General features: G+C 47.6%; 3 protein-coding genes across 6 annotated transcripts; 1 reads left to right on the top strand and 2 right to left on the bottom strand.

Moving 5' to 3' along the window:
• Positions 1–236: 236 nt before the first annotated feature.
• LOC131266177 (angiogenic factor with G patch and FHA domains 1) lies at positions 237–2,855 on the bottom strand. Of its 4 annotated transcripts, XM_058268552.1 has the most exons (7): positions 2,755–2,783; positions 2,467–2,631; positions 2,172–2,393; positions 1,976–2,107; positions 1,356–1,707; positions 746–1,252; positions 237–679 (listed from the first exon to the last, which is right to left on the bottom strand). In XM_058268552.1, the coding sequence occupies exons 2-7, from the start codon at positions 2,620–2,622 to the stop codon at positions 279–281; spliced, it is 1,770 nt and encodes a 589-aa protein (XP_058124535.1). In that variant the 5' UTR covers positions 2,623–2,631; positions 2,755–2,783; the 3' UTR covers positions 237–278. The 4 variants fall into 4 exon arrangements, with proteins under 4 accessions (XP_058124535.1, XP_058124538.1, XP_058124534.1 ...); XM_058268555.1 differs by lacking the exon at positions 1,356–1,707 and adding an exon at positions 1,811–1,904 and having other exon boundaries at positions 2,467–2,855; XM_058268551.1 differs by having other exon boundaries at positions 2,467–2,855.
• A 700-nt stretch (positions 2,856–3,555) lies between these two features.
• LOC131266176 (nuclear pore membrane glycoprotein 210) lies at positions 3,556–17,403 on the top strand. The gene is made up of 8 exons (XM_058268550.1): positions 3,556–3,803; positions 4,030–5,146; positions 5,208–7,395; positions 7,471–9,440; positions 10,109–10,247; positions 10,410–10,463; positions 10,704–10,859; positions 16,439–17,403. The coding sequence occupies exons 1-8, from the start codon at positions 3,634–3,636 to the stop codon at positions 16,546–16,548; spliced, it is 5,904 nt and encodes a 1,967-aa protein (XP_058124533.1). The 5' UTR covers positions 3,556–3,633; the 3' UTR covers positions 16,549–17,403.
• A 353-nt stretch (positions 17,404–17,756) lies between these two features.
• Positions 17,757–19,408, bottom strand: LOC131265100 (ras-like GTP-binding protein RhoL). The gene is made up of 4 exons (XM_058267362.1): positions 19,296–19,408; positions 19,038–19,152; positions 18,099–18,213; positions 17,757–17,983 (listed from the first exon to the last, which is right to left on the bottom strand). Exons 1-4 carry the CDS (start codon positions 19,406–19,408, stop codon positions 17,757–17,759), a joined length of 570 nt encoding a protein of 189 aa, XP_058123345.1.
• Between the last annotated feature and the right edge of the window lie 221 nt (positions 19,409–19,629).

Here is a 19,629-nt window from a genome sequence, read left to right as displayed (position 1 = left end):
ACGTTGGTCAATCAAAACAATTATTTATAAGATTATGCTTTTTAAACTATTGCATTATTTTAAAAAGAAAGAATTAACATAAAACATGTTAACTAACATTTAAATATTTATTCCAATGAGGAAAAAACGAACAATATTGAAAATATTTTTTACCACAAAAATATATGGATTGGAAGGTAATTCTGTAACTATGATTCTTTACAATTGATTAGTAAAAAAACACCCATAGATATTCTTCAAAACTTCAAATGAAAGTATATTCTTACAATAGTACAAGCTTACTCCGACTCGTCACTGCTTTCGGCTTTGAAAACCGTCGACTGTTTGAAGCGTTCCTGAGTCTTGCGCCAGATGGTGTGTCGCCTCGGGTCCACCGGATTGGCGTTGGCCGATCCGATGGCTACCTGCTGCAAACTGCCCAACCCGGACGTGCCCACGTTCGACTTGAGCGGTATCGGTTCCGTTAGGCCATCGTCATTTTTGCCCAAAGATTTGCCTTCGTTCCAGCCGAGCTTCGATAGCATCTGGAAGCCTTTATTGTTGCTGCTGATCGATTGGTCCAAGGACGCTACCTGTGTTTTCTCATGTTCGTTCGAGCTGCCCTTAACCTTACGCCGGTACGCGGCGCGATCCTGATAGTCGGGCGCATTATTTCCCGCTTCACCGGAACCGACATATTCTGTGGAAATAACAAGAAATATAGCATAAGGATCCATTGCATGGATCGCGTGGTGTTTACGCTTACTTTCATTCTCCAAACCGAAGCGTTTCTGGATCAGCTTTAGTCCCTCCTTGTGCGAGACGGGTTTTGTGATCTTCGACACGTTCTCGACCGGTTCAGGCACCTCGGCAGTTACGAGCAGTCCCGGTTCGCACTTTCCACAGGTTGAATTTCCCTCGTGCACATGGCAGAGCAGCTTCGTTTGATTGAGCTGCAGCACACTTCCGTGGACCAGCGTCTGGGGTTCACTTTGGGCCAGCTTGTCCTCTATTTTCACCCTCATCCCATTGTAGAGGGTGCCATTACGCGACCCAAGGTCGACGAACTGGTACGTGCCTTTTTTCGCGTTATACTCGAACTGGAGGTGTTTCTTGGACACGTTGATGTCAGGAATGATGACGTCGTGGTTGCCTTCTCGACCGAGCGAACCACCTTTGCAAGTTACGATGAAAAGCGAACCGATCTTTAGGTCTTTCACGTTGGTTTCCTTCACTATTATGCGCAGGGATGGAGGATAACGTTTTGCTACATCTGGAAAGGATAAACGGAAATTGAAATTGAAATTTGTGTTGTTTTTAAATAATGAACCATAAAAATGGATTCAAACGAAACGGCCCCTTGTGTTGCTCGATACCTTTATAGTTTGTGTTGAAATGTTCCGCCGAGTCCTCACTTTCAGCTCCGCTAGATTTGACCACAACAATCGACTCGGAATCGCTCCCATCGCTGCTTTCTAGCTCACCCTCTTCCTTTACCTCAACGGAGCTAGCCCTACGACGCCGGCGTTTCAATTTACGTCTCTTCCGGGACCGCCTAGACGACGACGAGCTGCTATCGCTTTCACTCGACGACCGCGACCGGTGACGCGTTTTTCGATGCCGTTTCTTATGCTTACGGCTACGCTTCCGGTGGCGCCGGACGGCACGTTCACTGTCCTCACTATCGGGCGACTTTTTAGCATCTTTTGGCTCGGTACGTTTCTGCTTCTGGTAAGCATTCACGGTACAGTCAACCCGGAGCGAGTAAGGAAGACAAAGAAAAGAAAGAAAAAGGGGGGCCGCTGTTAACAAAGCCGCACTGGCCACCTACCTAATGCGTTGTGACGCATGCGATCGATCTCCAGCGAGGAGAATCGAGCAATTAGACTGTCGTCTAGTGAAGGGGAAGGTGAAGAGTTAGGAACCTGCAAGAATGGTACAACATAGTCATAATATGCTTGCCGACAGAAGGACGCTCGGGGGCTGCACGAAATACCTTTTGTTTGGCTTTGGGCTCCGTTTCAAGCATAGTTTCGGGGACGACCTGCGAGTAAAAGTCGTACTCTTTGGTGTCTTCGTTGTACTTCAGATAACAGCCCCTATGCCCGTCATAATGTAGACCGTAAATCTGCAAGCAAAGAAGACATCATCGTAATTCATATGATCAACAGAAGAATAAAGTCAACTCTTACAGAATTATAGTAGTATCCCGTTTCGGGATCATAGTACAGTCCAGAGGTAGGCTCGAAAATGTATCGATTCTTGATGTCGACATCCTGGGCGGTTTTCTTAATATCATCTACAAATGCTTTTATGTCCAGAGGCTCGATAGAGGGAGTTTCTTCCTGCACCTGGTGCGATGTTTGTTCTGTTTCAACGCCATTGCTACGGTACGATTGTTTCCTGATTGACCGCTAATACGCATGAAATAGGAAAACAAAATAGGATCATGTTGACCACATCCAACATGTTGTAGCATGGACTTACCAATGATTTCACCTTCTTCTTGAGTCTTTCAATGCGGGCATTTTGTTTCCGGATGTGCTTGTGCAACGCTTGTACGTAGTGGCACAGCTGGTTCGCAGTGACATCGTAAAGGTTGGTTATTTTGAATAATTTAATCTGAGGAGATCTTTTCTTCATAGCGAATCACTGGAAAATCGAAAACTTTTCATCAGAACCTTAAACATCCGTTCTACCGCTTTTTTGCACTATCTCTGCGTGGTTATAGTTTGTTTAGCAAATTGAATGCAGTTAAATAAGCCTCCACCATACCAACTCCTAACACGAAAACACTATCAAACTCCGAATTTGGTAAATGAAGACGGAACTTTTCCGATAATTGCGAGTATTAATAATTTAACATTCTTTTTCAGTGAAAAACGCAAAGCTTTTGCATGCGAGATCCCTTTTCAATGTTTACAACCTTTGACAATAAATTTAAACGTTTATAGCACTTGGTGCAGTTCTACAACTCATCTGTTGCTTCAATCCCGATTGAGTTTCGTTTGAAACGGTGCTCTTTGGAAATGCATGAATAACATGTGAATTCTAGTTCATACGAAGTTTTTACAAGGGAAATAAGCTGCAATTGTATCAATTGTATTAAAGTACGTACATTAAATCAAATTAAATTGACTGTTTTTAACACAGGAGCCAATAAATTAACGCAATCCAGAGCGCGGGAACTTCCCAAGGCGATGAATAGTGAGGTTAGGTAGGTTATATTGTATATGTGAAAAATATGAAGTAAGTTACAGATTTTTTATCTTGACTGTGTTTCAAAGTAAATCAGGCTATTTAACACGTAAAATACGCTTATCAAAGCACAACAAACTACCACAAACTGATGAAATTCTAATTTTATTTTTGCTGTGAAAAGTCAAACTTAATGGTAGGCCTACCTCGTAGCTACAACTCTTGAAGCGGGTAAACAAACAACGGTCAGTTGAAGTTTGGATCTTGCGACAGTAGCACGCCAAAAAAGCGGATGTGAATATCAAGAAGAAGCTTCTTTTTTTACCAACCGCAGAGTCACGCTGCAGCAGTTCTTGTGCAGAAGGATTCATACCGGAAACGACGGATCAGCAAAAACGAGCTACAAAAGTGAAATAATTGAAAACGACGCGTAGTAGCGGAAAGAGTGCGCGCAAAATGCGGCCCTCTTGGATGTGGGTAACGCTAACCGTGGCGGTGGTTCTGCTTGCAACCACGCGCTCGAGTGCCGCCACCAAGTTGAACTATCCGCGTGTTTTATTGCCCATATTCGATCACATTTCCGTGAACTTCACGCTCGAGGTGGTCGAAAAAGGGTGCTTCAAGTGGTAAGTTTGACCGGCTGTTCGGGTATTACGAGTACCTAACCTCTGAAATGACGAAAGCCGGCACCGCAATAGTGACATCATACGCGTAAACAAAGCACTCCATCAATCAGGTTATCCTTGAATGTTCGGGCGTCTTTTGTATGATGTCACCGATATTGAAATTAGCATTTCGAACGAGTCTACGGTGTGGTCATCGGCTTATGATATCGCTTGGTTCTATTTTTAGGACTTCGTCACGGTTGGACTTGATCCAAATAACACCCTCCTACGACGATACCGACGAAGACTGTTCTTATCGCGTTGTGGTCACGGTTATCAACAAGGAAAAACGGAGAAATACCGCCATCGTACTGGCGGAAGATCTAGTTACCGGCGAGGTACTCCGTTGCGACGTAATCCTAGATCTTATCGACCAGCTGGGCGTACTGACGACGACCCGTGAACTCTACCTCGAGGAAGCACCGGAAACGTTCGAGCTGTGGGCTCAGGATTCGCAGGGTAATGCATTCACCACGCTCGAAGGAATTGAGTTCCAGTGGCAAATCGCCTCCCATCGGTCGGGCAGTGGGACACCGGGTGGTGATAGCAGCTGGAGTCAGGTGTTACGGTTTCTCTCCTTTTCGGAAAGTAAATTTCACGTCGTACCGCGGGCGATCGAAAAACTCGAATTGGCCGGCGTCCAAGGCTATATGGTGCTGCTCGAGGGCATCAACACCGGCTCGGCAAGAGTAACCGCTAGACTTCTGCATCCCGAATACGCGCACGTGCAACCGGTAGACGTAAACATTATGGTGCTGGCCAACCTGATCCTCAACCCGAGCGACGTGTACATGCTGCCCGGTGATACGATCGAGTTTAAGGTACTACAACTGAAGCAAGGAAAGCTGCACGAAATCTCCCTAAACAGCCAGTACTATCTGGAGATCGAGGACGGTTCGTACGCCAGCATCACCGGAAATGAGGCGAAGGGTTTGAAGCTGGGCAGAACGTTTGTGCTGTTGCGCGATCGTAACGTCCCGCACGATGCCAACTCGGCGAGCGAAGAGGCAAACTCGAAGGCAACCCTACCGAAGGCCTCCCTTACGGTGGTGGATCCGAGGAAACTGACGATAAATTTGCTTCCGCACTACAACTGGATCACGGTGGAGGGCGAGAACCATGAAATTGCGTTGAATTTATTCACCCACGACGATCATCAGATAACGCTCGGTCCAAAGTACAAGATCCAGTCGACGTTCGACGAAGCGCTGTTTTACCCGCTCCAGGTGACGGCCAATGGTAGCAGCATTTTCGGTGAAACTATTGCCACCGGTAGCAGTCCCGTTACGGGCAAGTTCGAAAAGGTAAAGCAATTTATCGTGTCCACTCGATTTTTGTTTGCTAATCGTATATTTTTCCTTGCAGCTTTCGGCAAAGGCGGAATTGGTTGTGTTCAAGCGGCTTGCCATCAATCCTCCGGAAGTCATCCTTCCCTTCGATCCCAATCTTCGTCGGCAGAAACTTCAATTCACCGCCACCGGGGGCGACGGTTCGTACAGCTGGTCGTCGCAGGATGCAAACGTGGTGGCCATATCGCAAACGGGACTTGCCGAGGCGCGGCTCGATCAGATCAAGGGAGGAGCGGGTTACGACTCGACGACAGCCACCGATGACAACGAACTCGCCAAGGTGACCCAGGTTCGGGTGGCGATGGCACGAAACGTGCGTGTGTTTGTCACCGCGCAGGTGATGTTCCTACCGCCGATCAAGCTGGAAGCCGTCCGGTACAACTTTGAAACCTCCCTCAAGGATTACGTGAAGCTGCACATCGGCCTTTGGGCACAGCTTAACGGAACGATGAAGCCTTTCACGTCATGCGAGAACCTACACTTTGAGCTCGAGTTTAGCAATCCTATTTTCATGCTGGAAAGTCCCCCCCTCTCGAGTGGCGAAGCGGAGGAAACGTTGGCAAGTGGAGCCTGCAGGGTGTTGTACCTCAAGTCTACGATGATCGGACAGACGCAGCTCAAGATCAGCTACCGGTACTTCGATAAGTTGCTTACCGATCAGGTCAATCTGAACGTGTTTGAGAAGCTGGCGATTGAAAATCCGCTCGAGAATGTGGTGGTGCTGCCACTCGGGGCCTCACGGAACCTGTTCTACTTCAATGGTCCGGAGCGAATCTACAACTCGGAGGCGGAACTGCAGCGACAACTCGTGTACGATCGCAAAGCGCTCGACGTAACCGAGGTGGGCAGTGGGTTTGCGAAGGACAAACACATCTTCCGGGTGCTCTGTAAGAAGTTGGGTGACTTCGAGTTAAAGCTAGCGGTGTACAACACGCTCAACATGCCGAACGTGGTCCCGTACGTGACGGAGTTCCTAACGATGGTACACTGCGTGAAGCCACGGTTCGTAAATCTCATCACCACCGACAAGGTGAAGACGGGCTGTCCACTGGAGCGGCGCCACTCGATGATGCACGTAAAGACGGCGGACGCCAGCGAGCACATGCTGATCGACATCGAGGTGCTGGATGTGCACAATCGGAAGCTGGCAAATATATCCTCGTTGCTGCTGGAGTGGAAGTTTTTCTCGATGCCAGATCAACAACCGTCGAGCGGCGGATCATCGGCAATGGTGGAGGCTAATGAGGCGGCTCTTTCTTTGGCATTCGAACAAAAGACGGAGGTTGACCATCTGGAAGGGTTGGAAATACCTGGCCGTGATTATTTGCTGCTAAATCTCCCCCGAGAGCTTGAGGCGAGCCTAAAGGTGAAGACGATTGTGACGGACTACCGGGCGGAAGTGCTGAAACGGCACTCGATCAAACCGGAAAGTCCTCCGTTCGGTGTGCAAAAGCAACCGGGTTCGGCACTGGTAAAGCCGGTGATCGAAAATGAGCTCAACTTTGTGTCCGTCAACCGTACACTGCTGCCGTACGATCGGCTAACGATCTTCCTCACCGCGGACACGGTCGAGCGCATCAAGGTCGCCCAGGGTAGCGGTTTCTATGACATCAAAGCATCGGAGGCAGGCATCGTGACAGTAAAGTTCGACGGCGCCACACGCCAGCTACTCATCAGCCCACGGAAGGTCGGAGAGGTGAAGCTGGAGGTCAGCGATCAGTGCCTCAGCACCGAGACGAGCTTCCTGTACGTGTCGGTGGTGACGGTCGGGCGTGTTACAATCCTCGCCCCGGATCGGGTAGAGAAAACGAAGTCGATCGAGGCGATCGCACGCCTTTACGATAGCAATGATCGGTTGCTGGACATCAAGCGCGATCAGCTGGAGCTGTACGTCTTGCGCACGGAAGTGTTCAACCCGGCCGTGCTGAGTCTTGCACTCGCCAATCAAGCGAACCTGGGCGTCGGAGAGGTACGGTACACGGCCACCGGTATGGAGCTGGGTGAGACGAAGTTTAGTATCAGCTCTGGAAGTGGCAAGGAGATGGTCACGAGTGCTCCGGCGACGGTGCAAGTGTTTCCACCACTGATGCTTTTGCCACGGAACGCGACGATCGTCGTTGGAAGTACGCTGCAGATCTACTCAAAGGGTGGCCCCACGCCGGACACGAACATTGTCTATAGTGTACAGAGCTTGGATGTTATTGGTAAGGAAGAGAGAAGACACAAAAAAACGAGCAACTCTCAGTGTATTAACATTTTTTGCGTGTTTTTGGTTTCAGACATCGAATCCGGAGTTGCGACGGGATTGAAGATTGGCCGCTCGAAGGTGACGGGTCGGTGCGTTGGCGTCAATCCGAGTACCGGTGCGCAATTTGTGTTCTCCGAGGATACCATCCACATCAACGTTATTCCACTGGACGTAATCGAGTTGAAGACGCCCTTGCGACGCATCCAGGTCGGTGCTACGATGCCAGCCCACCTGTGGGCCGTCCCGGGTGTATCGCCGCTCGTTCTCGGCACGGTAGAGGGTGTAAAGATCCGCTGGTCAACCGACCACACTGACGTGCTGGACGTTCGCGGAGTGTTTCAGGACATTGGCGTGGAGTACCTGGAGCGGGATGCGATTGCGGTGCGCGTCAAGGCCCTCGCCCCCGGTAAGGCCACACTGCACGTTACGCTGGTAACGGCCGAAGGTCGAACGTTGACCGCACGATCGGACATAACTGTGTTCCGCCTGCTGGAGTTGATGTCCCCGAAAGCCATCCGGTATGATTCCATTCTTATACCACCGAAATCGGCGATCCAGCTCAAGGCCAATCTGGATGACGCTGTCTATCAGCTAGATAGTGACGCTTCAACCGGAGTTGTGCAGGTCACCCGGGAAGGGTTGGTACGGAGCAGTGAGTCAACCGGCCGGGTGCAAGTGGTAGCGTCCTCGCAGGATCAATCGCTCACCGTTCCGGTGGAGGTGAAGAACGTCCACTACATCATGGTTTCGTTGCAACCGGGTACGGTCATGTTGCGGCAGGTTGAGCACAGTGTCCCGCAAGGGTTCACCCTCACGCTGAAGGTGTCGCTCCATGACGCCCTCGGGAACGAGTTCTCTCACGGCCTGGAGGATGTGTCCGCGCTTCGTCACAAACTTTCCAAGCGGGGCAACGTGTTGATCAGCACGGGTGGAAACTATACCATGGGATTGGAGTTGATTCGCGAAACGTCCGACATGCTGGTGGTGGCGCTGCGCGATCAAACCGGCGTGAAGTTCGGCGAGGACTTCGTCAAGCTGGTTGTGGGCGAACCGGGCGGTATGGTGTTCCCGGGCAAGAGTGTTTTCTCCGTCGGGGACGTCGTGTGCTTCGATTCGCCGCTGCTCAGCTCCGAGGTGCGCTGGAGCAGCTCGGACGAGAAGCTGGTAAAGATCGACCCGAAGAGTGGCGTGGCGCAGATACTGGCTGCCAGAGACGTCGCCGGAGGTAGCGTGGGTCCGGGTGCGGAGGAAAAGGTGACGATCAGTCATGGTGTACGGCGGCACGGTGGAATTTCGTTCGCCATCGATGTACTGGCGGCCGATCGGATCGAATTTTTCAAGAGCTACGACATCTTCAACGGACAATCGTACCGGGGACATTTGGTGATCAAAAACCACCAGCAGGTGGATAAGCTGACGAATGTGATCGCGCTGAATGCATCCACGTGCCAGGAGCAGGTCGAGCGCTCCTTTATGGGTCTCTTCACCTGTCGGTTGCTCGCTAAGCAGGTCGGAACAGCGGAGCTATTGCGGCACTTCAAGACCTACGCTGGGTACGACGCGTCCATCGGTGCGTATAGCTGCAACATTGATCTCCTCACCACCATCGATGATGTTGCGAATGCGATCAAATCGAACGAGTACAACCTGGAGCTTGAGGTGCGCTTGAATGGAGGCAACGGTGGCAGCACCTCATCCTCCTCATCGTCCGGACTCGTCGATACTTCGACGCTGAAAATTGTCCCCGCGGTACGCATCGAACCGGAAGCCATCTCCGTCGATCAGATCGGCAAGCAAACCGTCACGATTGCCGGCTTGGACAAGGTGCTACAGAAGGTGGAGGTAACATCGTCCAATGGAGCGGCGCTGGCCATTCGGCTGCAGGAGAAGCAACCCGGTTCGCTCGAGTACCGGCTGGAGCTGCTCGACACGTACCGGGAGGAGTGGGCCGACTCATTGGCCGTCATTGTGTCCTCCCCGCTCACCATGCAGAATGTGAGGGTAAGTATTACATTCTGGGTTTTGTTTAAAATAAGAAATATTTGGGGATCAATTCTCCAAACTTTTGAATATTTCGGGGATACCCGGACCACAAAAAAAAAAATAATTGAAGGTTTACGAAAAAAAGATTTTTTTTTTCTAATTTTCATCAGTTGCAACAATGTTACACGTGTTTTAACCTCCACTCTATAATCGAATCGAAAAGTTACTACCCGTGTATAACGACCCCCTTAATCGGACGTTGAACATTTTCGAACTAAAAAAGGGGGTCGTTATGTACGGAAAAATACGGTACTTAGTAGGAATGAATGAGTGAGTAGAATATTATCATTGATTGATTTAATCCTCATGAACAGTTTATGTACCTTCTGTTTTAATTTAAATCTTTAACGAATCATAAAGAGTGAATGAGTCAGTAAAAGAGATGGTTGCGAACGATTCGGATCCGTACACAAAGTATAATAATGCACTTATTCAGAATGCATTCTGCATTTCCGTTCCTGGTAAAGATTTAAATCCCGAATTGGGTTTCGATTACTGGATAACTTCCATATGGGATTCCAATACCTACTTGGGATTTAAATTTGTGCTTGGGATTTTAATCTTTCCATGGTAACAGATCTAATTGATTTAATTCAAATTCAATTCTTTCTCTTTTCTCTCCACAGATACCTATCCACTCGCCGATGGTTCCACGGAAATGTGGCACGCAACCCTTCCACAGTACGCCCGATCTACTGCTGAGCTACGTGAGCAACTTCGGTTTGGTTATATCGGCCGTCACAGTTCTAGCAGCTACGGTTTGGGGTATGTACCGTCTTAAAATCATAATTACTATCATCGCAGTATCGTTTTCCAGTCCGAGCTTGTTATTCGCGCGCGGGGATAGAAAATTAACCTTCAACGTAATTTGTATCTGTTTCGTGTTAATTTATTATTTTATTCTCTCTCGTCCCCCCTTTTTTTTAGTGGTCGTGTTTTGCTTCCCGCAGCAGCGACAGCCGCATTCAGCTAATGGAAGTGGTAAGTTTCAACTGACCCAGTCGGCATATTCTCCATGCACATCTGCATCTTCCAGTTGAAAGAGGGATCACATTTTCCTTCCACGGCTTTCGGCTGCCTCTCTCCTTTTACACGATACCATCTTTTACACTCCACTCGAAGGATTCTACAAAACTTTTTCTCTTTTCTCCCCTTTGCTGCACCACCCCCCGCGTGTTCGGCTGCACGCACACCTTTCCCTGCTGTGGATGGATTTCGCAGTGCCGTCACCGTTTAAAAATGAGCACAATTTATCATCCTATGATAATAGGATAAGCAGCAGTCCATTTGCTAGTCCATTAGGAGAGCGCGGCAGTAATCTGCAGCCATCGTCACCGTTCGCCGGCAGCAGCCAGCACAGTTTCGGTGGATCGCAAGGTAAGTGGCGCTAGATTATCACCGTGCCGCGTGTTCCGGCTCCACCTCCGTTTACGCTTCATTCACGCTGGAGAGAAGTTTTTTTTTTTTTAAAGTGAAACATTGTTTTATGCTACCTTCGGATTTTTCCGCCTTTTCTTTGGCGCGAAATGCAAAATGCGGAAAACGAAGGAAAGGGTTTCCTTTTTTAATGTCTGTGAGTGTGGTACCGGTGTGTCTGATTGTTCGGATTTATTCGGTTTAACAGCGCCCACTTTACGCTGGAAGGACAAAGGCGTAGAGGGAAAGGGAGGACAAAGATTTATTAGACTCCTTGTGGTGGGTGTCCATCGTTGAGATAAACTGGACATTTAGTACGATGGTTTTTTTTTTCGCACAAAACGGCATAAAAAATAATTTACCGGGCACACACTTTCCTACTAGACAGTTTTTTTTGTTGTTGCTGGTCATGCCTCAGTGTTGGGCCACCCTGGTGCAGCTGAGTTATCGCTGTACTCTTTATTAATACACCGGCTGAAAGAATCAAAGGTAAAAAAATTCCCACCCGGTTACTTATGGTTTTAAAGCGTTGGTTTTATTTTTTTGGCGCTAGCTGGCTCCCATTTTCATTCAATTATTCATGATAAGCCTCCGCGCCAAGGGTGCTGGAAATTGAATATAGAAATTATTACCGTAAATGAAATATACCGAAGTAGGGAGTGGAAGGGAGAAGGTACGGTTTTACATCCTGTGGATACAAAAAAAACAAAACCCCGGCTGGTAATGAATCTTTAAGAGGGGGAAAAAGAGATCAAAAACAAAGGGAAACCCCCGAAAAGAAAGTCCTGTTAAACAAAGCCAACAAACGAGAAAATATGTCCAAAACGAGCATTTAAATAAGTGGGCCAAGCCATATTTCGTTGCCACCCGCGTGGGGCACTGGTGGTGGTGCACTTCCTGCTCGGACCCGGACCTGGTGAATTTTCCATAAAAAATTTCACCACACCCTCAACCCAACTTCTCAGCACCCTCATTCCATCCATCGTGCGGTCTTTTTGAGTTTGTCCGATCGACAAAACGGGAAACGTCGTTTTTGTGCTGTTTTTCCGCTGGAACTCCTATTTGAAATGGAGCTTTTCCTCGTTTTCGGGGTGGTGTTTTCCTTTCCCACCGGGCCACCGGTTGTACACGATCGGAATTATTGCGGCAGGGCAGGGCAGGGCGACCGCGATAAGCGTTAGGAGCTGCTGACGTCGGCCGAAAAACGCTTACCACAAAACAGATTCCGGTGACCCAAAGGGCAAAGGGCGCCGGCGTAACCAAACAAAAAAAGGAGTTGAAGAGAGGAAAAATAAAACAACAGTGCAGTACAAAGGCACGGAGTGGACGTGAAAAATGGATGCAATATTTTCTGTTCACACCTCCCTTGTCTTGTCGGTTCGCCTATGGTTTGCTGTCCGGTACATTACAGTGGTTGTAAAATAAAAGTGGATATAAATTAAAATGTTTCCCAGCCCACGTTCGCGCCGCAGCAGACAAGGGTACACACACACACATACACCCCATCCGAATCGTTAGTGCCCAGTAATTGATCCTTTCGGGGGTTCACGTGACTTTAAAGTAGTGTGAGAGAGTGGGAGAGAAAGTGGGGAGATTTGATCAACCCCTGGTTTCATGCCTCCTGAGTCCGATCACCCTTAGAGGAACCCTAATGACTGTGGATGTTTAACAAATCCATCAACAAGAAGTGGCTTTTTGATACGATCTGTAAAAAAAAGGTATTCATTTCCCGGATGGGAAACAAGTTTATTGCCGATGGTGAAAACCTCTCTCTAGCGGTAGTAAAATTATTACATTTTCCCACGATGATTAAACGACCTGTTTAGTTGAGGGAAAACGGGTTTAGAACCATGATGAAAGAGACAAAATCAAATGCTAAAAGTCGTTGAAATGGTTATGAACTTGCAGCAATTAGTAAGTCGAGGATCTTGATTTCGGTTCGGTAATTGGTTTGTGTGAGCCGGGAATTGGCCAGTGGGCAATTGAATTCGCTCCGTTTTTGGGCTTCGTTTTGTTGTTTGTTTATTACACGTACGTTTGAAGCGTATACCTACGTTAAGAGGAAAATAAAATAAAACGCCGAGCCTCTCCTGGGGAGGAAGAAAGGACGTTGCCTCAAAGCGTTCCCAATAGCGTTGGGTGGGTGGAACCACACGATGGGAGAGGGGGGGATGATGGAGTGCAGCAATGGTACTTTTTTAGGGCGCGCTGATTTTTGTCGTTTATGTTCCGTTTACATTTGAATTTCAAACATGCGTGTGCGTTGTGTGGCGTCCTGTACTCGGCCCGGTCCGTGCGTGCGTGCTTACCCATGCGTGTCCGCCCTTACTTTTGTCGAACTTTTTACTCCCGATACCCCTGAGTAGCACCCGCATGAAAGAAGAGGCCTTGCCGTGTGTGGTGGGTACACTTCCCCCCTGCGGGGCGTGGTAGGGCTTTGGGTGTTTCTCACAATACGCGCGTACACTTCACGTACCGAGAGTGCTCCTTTCGCGAAAAGGAAATAACTTTTACCTTCCTTACGTGACACACTACGTGTGTGTGTCTGTGTTTGAGATATATTTAGCATTCAGAGCCACTTCCGAGGCCTTCGTAAAATTCCGTCCAAATGCGGCACCAATCGCGCACGAGTGTTGTGTGGGGGATACGTTTTCGTCCTTTTAAATTTGGTTTTTGTTGTGCCTCTTCCGTGTAGGGGGTGGGGGGAGGAGTGGGGGGCGAAGTTTTTGTCGCCGTGGTGTGGAAATTCTCGCTGTAGTTCTTTTTTTCTTCTCCCCCCGTTCGCTTCAGTTCGGAATCTACATATTTCATTTTGTTTGTTGACATTTCGCTGATATGCGGTCGCGCAATCGGAAGTTTCTCGCCACTTCCCACCTCCCCCCTACTCGGTACCGGGTTTCTAGGATTTGTGGCACCTTGAAGGAGGGAGAAAGGAACACTCGAAGGAGGGGAGGGTGAGACATGTCACTCACTAGGAGAGCAATAACAAAAATCAAAAAAATAAATAAAAGTAACAACAATCCGGCCCCGAAAACCAAATAAGCGACTTAAATTGTTGTGTGGCTGCTGGAGTCGGGGTGGGGCAGTTCCTGTGTGCATGTGTGTCGTTTTTTTTTTTGACAAGTGCGCGCTTCAGCATGAACGCATGTTTGGTTGCCGAGAATGATTAAGTAGTCGCGCTGCGAACTGAACCGCCTGGATGGATTCTCCTCCGACTCGATTGGCATTCGAACGTGAATAAGAACTTTTCCCGTGCCGAAGCGGAAAATGGAATGCTACCGAATGGTGCTGCCGGGTGGACTGACTGCTGGTCTGGGCCTGGCGATGGGCTGTGTGTCCTGACAGACGGTACGTTGTCATCGATTGTTGTAGGTTGGAATGGTAGGGATGGGGCGGGGGCAAAGTGTCGCACGGGTTTCGTGTCGTGATTTACAGCGCCCCATACCAAAAGCTAACAAACGCATTCCGTTCGTGTAGTTTGCGGTAAAATTTGATTGATTGGATTTTGATGACATTCGGTTACACCTTCCGGGAAGCATGAAAGCGGCTTGTGTCACGATCGTATGTGTACCAGCCGGATCCTCCATCCATTCCCCCTTCGGAATGGTGCGTGTCTCCCTGCCCGATGGAGTTGACTTTTTCCGATATCCGGGATACTCCGGATGGAGCGCGTCTTCGTATGTGGCCGACAGGATGTGCCGTTTAATTCAATTGCTTCTCTTTCGCATTTGCTTGTGCCCGGAATCTTTGAAACCTTCCAATTCCCCGGGACTGTGTGCTCGCCATTGCAATGCGACTCATTGTAAATGGAAAAACTTTTTTAGCAATTCAACGATTTTCTTCAATGGGAGCTAATATGGTACATAAAAAAACGAATAGCAATCTAAACTCTGCTACCCACTGCAATGAATATGTAGTTTTGTTTTCGGCCCATGGAAAGGAAAATAAAATGGGCACACTTATGGCCCCCTTTTTTCATGGCCCTTTCGGGACCACATTCAATTGCCACCCCCCTCCGTTATCGTTAAGTGCGTTGGAAATGGTGTAATAATTTTCCTTCTCATAATAAAATGGTGGTGCTTCTTGTTGGACATGGTGCGAACGCTGCGTACTCTAGGCTGGTCAAAACCCTAGCCCTCTTTCATATCATACTCCGGCTACTAACTTCACACTACGTGCTCTATTGTGAAGGCAGTAAACAAGATTTAAACTTCGTACTCGCGTGGAATACTTAAAGTTCTACGAGCCAACAAACAGCCATGCTATCCGTGAAGGTAGTGTTTGTTTGTTGTCTTGAGTTCAACGATTGGTTTTTCTTCTTCTCCGGCCACGTGCCGGAGATTTCTTTTTCCCGCCGTTAGAGTTTAAATCAAGGGCAACACACCGATTGTCGTCTAGTGTGTGTGTCTTTGTTTGAACAGGCGAAAGGCTAAAGGGATACGATTTCCCCGGCACACGGGCCCGAAGGAAAGGTTAACGGGACGCAATGAAAGATTTGCTCGGCTATCGGATACACTTACATGTTCAATCCCGGGGCTCCCGACAAAGGTTAGTGTCACGCTTTCCAGCGTGTGAAGCACTCCCCGGCACGCAATGTGTGTTTGCGAGCGCCACCCGGGGTAGAGGTGTAAGGGGCGGGCACCGGTGGGTGGGAAATATTTGTTCGGTTCAATTTATTTTCACAAACCAAACACACTCGATAAAGAGGGCTTTCGTGCGGTGTACAACCGACCGGGCGCCTCCACCGTAGTTTTTGTTGTCGGTTACTTAAAATCAAACGAACGCTTGACGCGCTTTCGTGTGTATAGTATAGCGTGGAATCTCGCGCACAACTTGCTCCTCCTTTCCAGCGAACGGCGTATGGAAATCTGTACAAGAGCACCGACACATACTCACTCCGCGTGCGCGCTTGGCAAACAACCGGCCTGGAGCTAGCGTCCCCGAGAGTCGTTTGTACACGCGGTGTCGGATTTTACATGGCACGGTAGTGAAAAACATTGCCTTCCCCCCCGTGTGTGTGTGTGCCTGGCAAGGCACAGCTTATGTCGTGTGCATTTTTTATTAGTCCAGGTTGGGAAACGGGGAGCGTAGTACGGGTGGGCGAAGGGATTGTTTCACATGTTGTTCAACCGCACTCGAAGGAGACGACGAGATCGCTTGAAAATCGGTGTAAATGAGCACCTAATGGGTGCTGCAGTTCAAATATCATGCAAACATAATCGTCAAGCGGTTGATGTGGCTCCGGACTATTTATTTCTCTAGAACACTACGTCCGTTGCAGGGTGGGTAATTTGTAATCTGAGTTGGTAATGGAAATTTTTACTAGTTTACTTGTAAACTATATTCTTATGCCTGCAGGAATATCTCCTGATTTCATACGAATGTGGATTTTCTTGTTGAGTTGGAAGTGATAATACAACGGACATGTACAACTTAGCGTATATAAATTAAACTGTAGATAAGCTTTATTGTATGCATAATTCACGCTTCACATCAATTAATCTTCCCAATTTTTTTTTCTATCTATACTCTTCAACTAGGCAATCTAAGTCACGATTTCAACTCGAGCGGAGGCTCACTCGGTTCACCCATCTACGGCGATGCGACAATCGTTTCGCCACAGAAACGAGTCAATAGACGTTACCTGTAAATACCTCGACGAAGTACGGTTTAGAATGGACGGGCGTCAAGGGAAGCGCCCTAAAGGAACTGAATGTAGTAATAGATTGTAACCGTAGGCAGCCTTCGCAAGACGATGAGATTTTCATAACTGAACGCAGAACGTAAATGGAAAGGTCAAAACCTTTCCCCCACCACCGGGGGGTTTTTTGTTCGTTTTTTCAAACTAGACCATATGAACTTGTAGATGAACTATTGCATGCATCTTAAGATAAGTAGGATTTTTATTTTTCTCTTTCTCTCTACGAGTGTGTTTTGAAAAAAACCGGAATATTCTTTGACAGGGTCTCGATTTATATGGGTCACTTTATACTTAGTTCACTTAGAAGTAGTTTATCTTGTTTTTCCCTCCCTTCCATTTTTGCAAATATGTTTTTCTGCCTTAATCGCTTTAGTGACATGAACTCTCAATCAGGACAAAAACATGTTCGAATGATTTATTTTCACTTCATAAAATACGGCCTCTCCTCCCCCCGTGAGGAATGCCGAGAAACTTTATTCTGTATGAACTTAGTTTGCAAAGTCTGAATCCTGCTTTGTTTTCTTCTTTCCCCACTTAAGTACTGTTTTTCTTACCCTAAACTGACTTATTGCCCCTTCTGTTTCTACGCTGTGACGAACCAGTGTTGTAACGGGCAGTTGTTTTTTTAGCCTTAATTCACTTTTCTTAGACGTATTTATCGTTTCCGTTGCGAAGAAAATCTCTACTCGCCTGTTTTCTCGGTGCTCCTCGAGTTTTCCGGTTAGATTCTATTTGCATTTGAATTTGATTTTGTAAGGAGGGTTTATTTTGTTTTTGCTTTGTTCTGCTCCCGGACGTCGCCCGATCGCTTGCGGGGCACCAGGCATGGAAAAAGCGCCGTACCTAACCGCGAGACCATAAATAACAAACATCTCAAGTTTTCCCGTATGTACATACTACTTCCGCACGGAGAGACCGCTCCAATGGGTAGGCTAGGAAATAAATTCAATTAAATTAACTTCCAATTAAAAAAAAGAGTAAACTGTTTTTGTTGTGCTTCGATAGTGTCGTTATTATTGGCGGAACGTTGGTAGATTGATCGGTAGCGGGCAACCTCGTCGTCGATGAAGTTGTTAAAAGTGGCACCGCTCGAAAGAAATAGTTCCTAGGCTCGTGGTGGTGGTGGTGGTGGTGGTGGTGCGTTCGTTGTGGACGGCCTAGGACGGCAAACAGGAGCTGCAGCACGCCCAAGGGTCATCGGGTTCCGGCTCGGGTACACCCATCAGACACGCCCGCACACCTTCCTCGACGGCCAGCTCCACGTTAATGTTCGCCTTTGCCGAGCACTCGACGAACGAGTTAGCGTTTACGGAGCGCTTCAGCCGCTCACCGTCGGCCGTCGTGACCTCGTCGCTCTTTCCACGGCGCGTGTCCAGTTTAGTGCCTTGCGAAGAGGAAAAAAAAAAACAAACCGGACGTTTACGTTGGTGAGTACCGGGTATTTGAAGTGCACATTTTCGAAAAACCCCTTCATCCGGCGGCCAGGCTTTGGGTCTTACCGACAAGAACGATCGGTATCGGTGGGTCAGTCTTGATTTCTGGAATCCATTTCGTTACGGCATTCTCGAGGGATACTTTGTTGTCGACGCTGTAGCAGAGCAAAAAGCAGTCCGCCTAGATGGAGGATGGAAAAGGATTTTAACGTCAAATAAATCATTGTAAATAATTGGTTTACAACTTCTTTGTTGCATCTTTTAGGTCGCAATTTGTTGCAATTTATAAAGGCTATTTTTGCGATCCAAACGGATTTTGATCAGATGCTTTCAAGAAACAAATATGACCAATGTCATATTGGCATTATGGAAACATGTAAATAAACTAACTTAGCCTCGCATTACTCTTACGAAAAACCCGGATGAATAATTTTCAATTCTTAAAAAGAACGTACTGTTGGTAGCGATGTTTAGAATTATCTGTCCTTTTTTGTTTTGTTTATCTTAGTGTTGTTCTTAATGAATCTTGTGACGAGATTTGTTCCTATGAATCTTTCCCCTAAGATTCATTCAGATGGATTCATGAATCTTTGCGGATTTGAATCTTCGAAGCTTAATTAATCTTTCGAAACCTTAATGAATCTTCATGAATCTTCCATGGATCTGTCACGAATCTCCACGATTCTTTCATTCATTTTTGGCTGATCGCTTTTCATTGGGGATTTCATTTTTGGAATTCATGAACCTCTCATTAACCGTTTTTGAATCCCTAAAACGTAAAGACTCATTCAGACTCATGAATCTGAATCTGATTTACACAACTCTTGTTTATCTACCTCCAGTTGGCCTGTTTTTTTGTTGATTTATATTGAGCATAAGTGACGATTGGCTGCGGTCATAAAATGTTCGCGATAAATGAAATTAAATAATAAATTATCTTATCGAGTGAGTGTTTGAGGTTCTGCAGAATCGTGCCATTCCAAGAAATTATACATTTCATCTTACCCTTTTGTAAAACTGCTGCCGTATTTTGTCATACTCTTCCTGGCCGGCCGTATCGTGCAGCTGAATGGTATACTTCTGCCCATCGAGTATCATTTCAATCGATTCCTTATCATATCTGCCCCACGCAAAACCATCACGGGGTAGTCAGTTCGTGTGTGATGCAGATTCGTGAAGTGGTTGACGGGGGATTTTTTTAAAGTAAAAAGACAAACATGTATGAACAATAGCGAGGGGAATGTCACAGCCGTGTCTACTCACATCGTTGGTTCGTAGAAGTTTTTAAACGACTTGTCGGTGTACGCGTGCAAAAGGCAAGTTTTCCCAACCGCACCGTCCCCCACCACCACGATGTTGAATATCCGTGTGGTCATCTTTCGGAGGTTATTTTGTCCGATGTCGTCTTAATACACAGCACACCGTACCGTGCGTTAATCACTGACAACTAGTTAGTCCCCCCCCGTTAGTCCGCAACCGCCTGCTTCCGCTCGCCAGTTCTCGCTTTCCTTCGTGTTGGACGCACGAAAGTCCGGCAGCATTATTTATTGAAGCACGCCCAGGACCGGCCGAGGACGGTGTTATCGCGTCGTGCCTA

This window comes from Anopheles coustani, chromosome 2 (assembly GCF_943734705.1).
Source record: "Anopheles coustani chromosome 2, idAnoCousDA_361_x.2, whole genome shotgun sequence".
In the NCBI taxonomy this organism is placed as follows: domain Eukaryota; kingdom Metazoa; phylum Arthropoda; class Insecta; order Diptera; family Culicidae; genus Anopheles; species Anopheles coustani.
The sequence above is the reverse complement of the archived record's forward strand: the minus strand, read 5'-3'. Positions and strand labels throughout refer to the sequence as shown.

Bases quoted from the DNA above. Each gene is read 5' to 3' on its own strand.
- LOC131266177 (XM_058268551.1), bottom strand. From the start codon at position 2,622: ATGAAGAAAAGATCTCCTCAGATTAAATTATTCAAAATAACCAACCTT. The intron at 2,108-2,171 runs GTAAGAGTTGAC...CTTTGCTTGCAG, and splicing joins CGGGATACTACTATAATTCT to ATTTACGGTCTACATTATGA. The intron at 1,708-1,975 runs GTATTTCGTGCA...AATGCTTACCAG, and splicing joins AGCCCAAAGCCAAACAAAAG to AAGCAGAAACGTACCGAGCC.
- LOC131266176 (XM_058268550.1), top strand. From the start codon at position 3,634: ATGCGGCCCTCTTGGATGTGGGTAACGCTAACCGTGGCGGTGGTTCTG. The intron at 3,804-4,029 runs GTAAGTTTGACC...TTCTATTTTTAG, and splicing joins GAAAAAGGGTGCTTCAAGTG to GACTTCGTCACGGTTGGACT. The intron at 10,464-10,703 runs GTAAGTTTCAAC...TGGATTTCGCAG, and splicing joins GCATTCAGCTAATGGAAGTG to TGCCGTCACCGTTTAAAAAT.
- LOC131265100 (XM_058267362.1), bottom strand. From the start codon at position 19,408: ATGACCACACGGATATTCAACATCGTGGTGGTGGGGGACGGTGCGGTT. The intron at 19,153-19,295 runs GTGAGTAGACAC...TGCGTGGGGCAG, and splicing joins AACTTCTACGAACCAACGAT to ATATGATAAGGAATCGATTG. The intron at 17,984-18,098 runs GTAAGACCCAAA...CCTCTTCGCAAG, and splicing joins GATACCGATCGTTCTTGTCG to GCACTAAACTGGACACGCGC.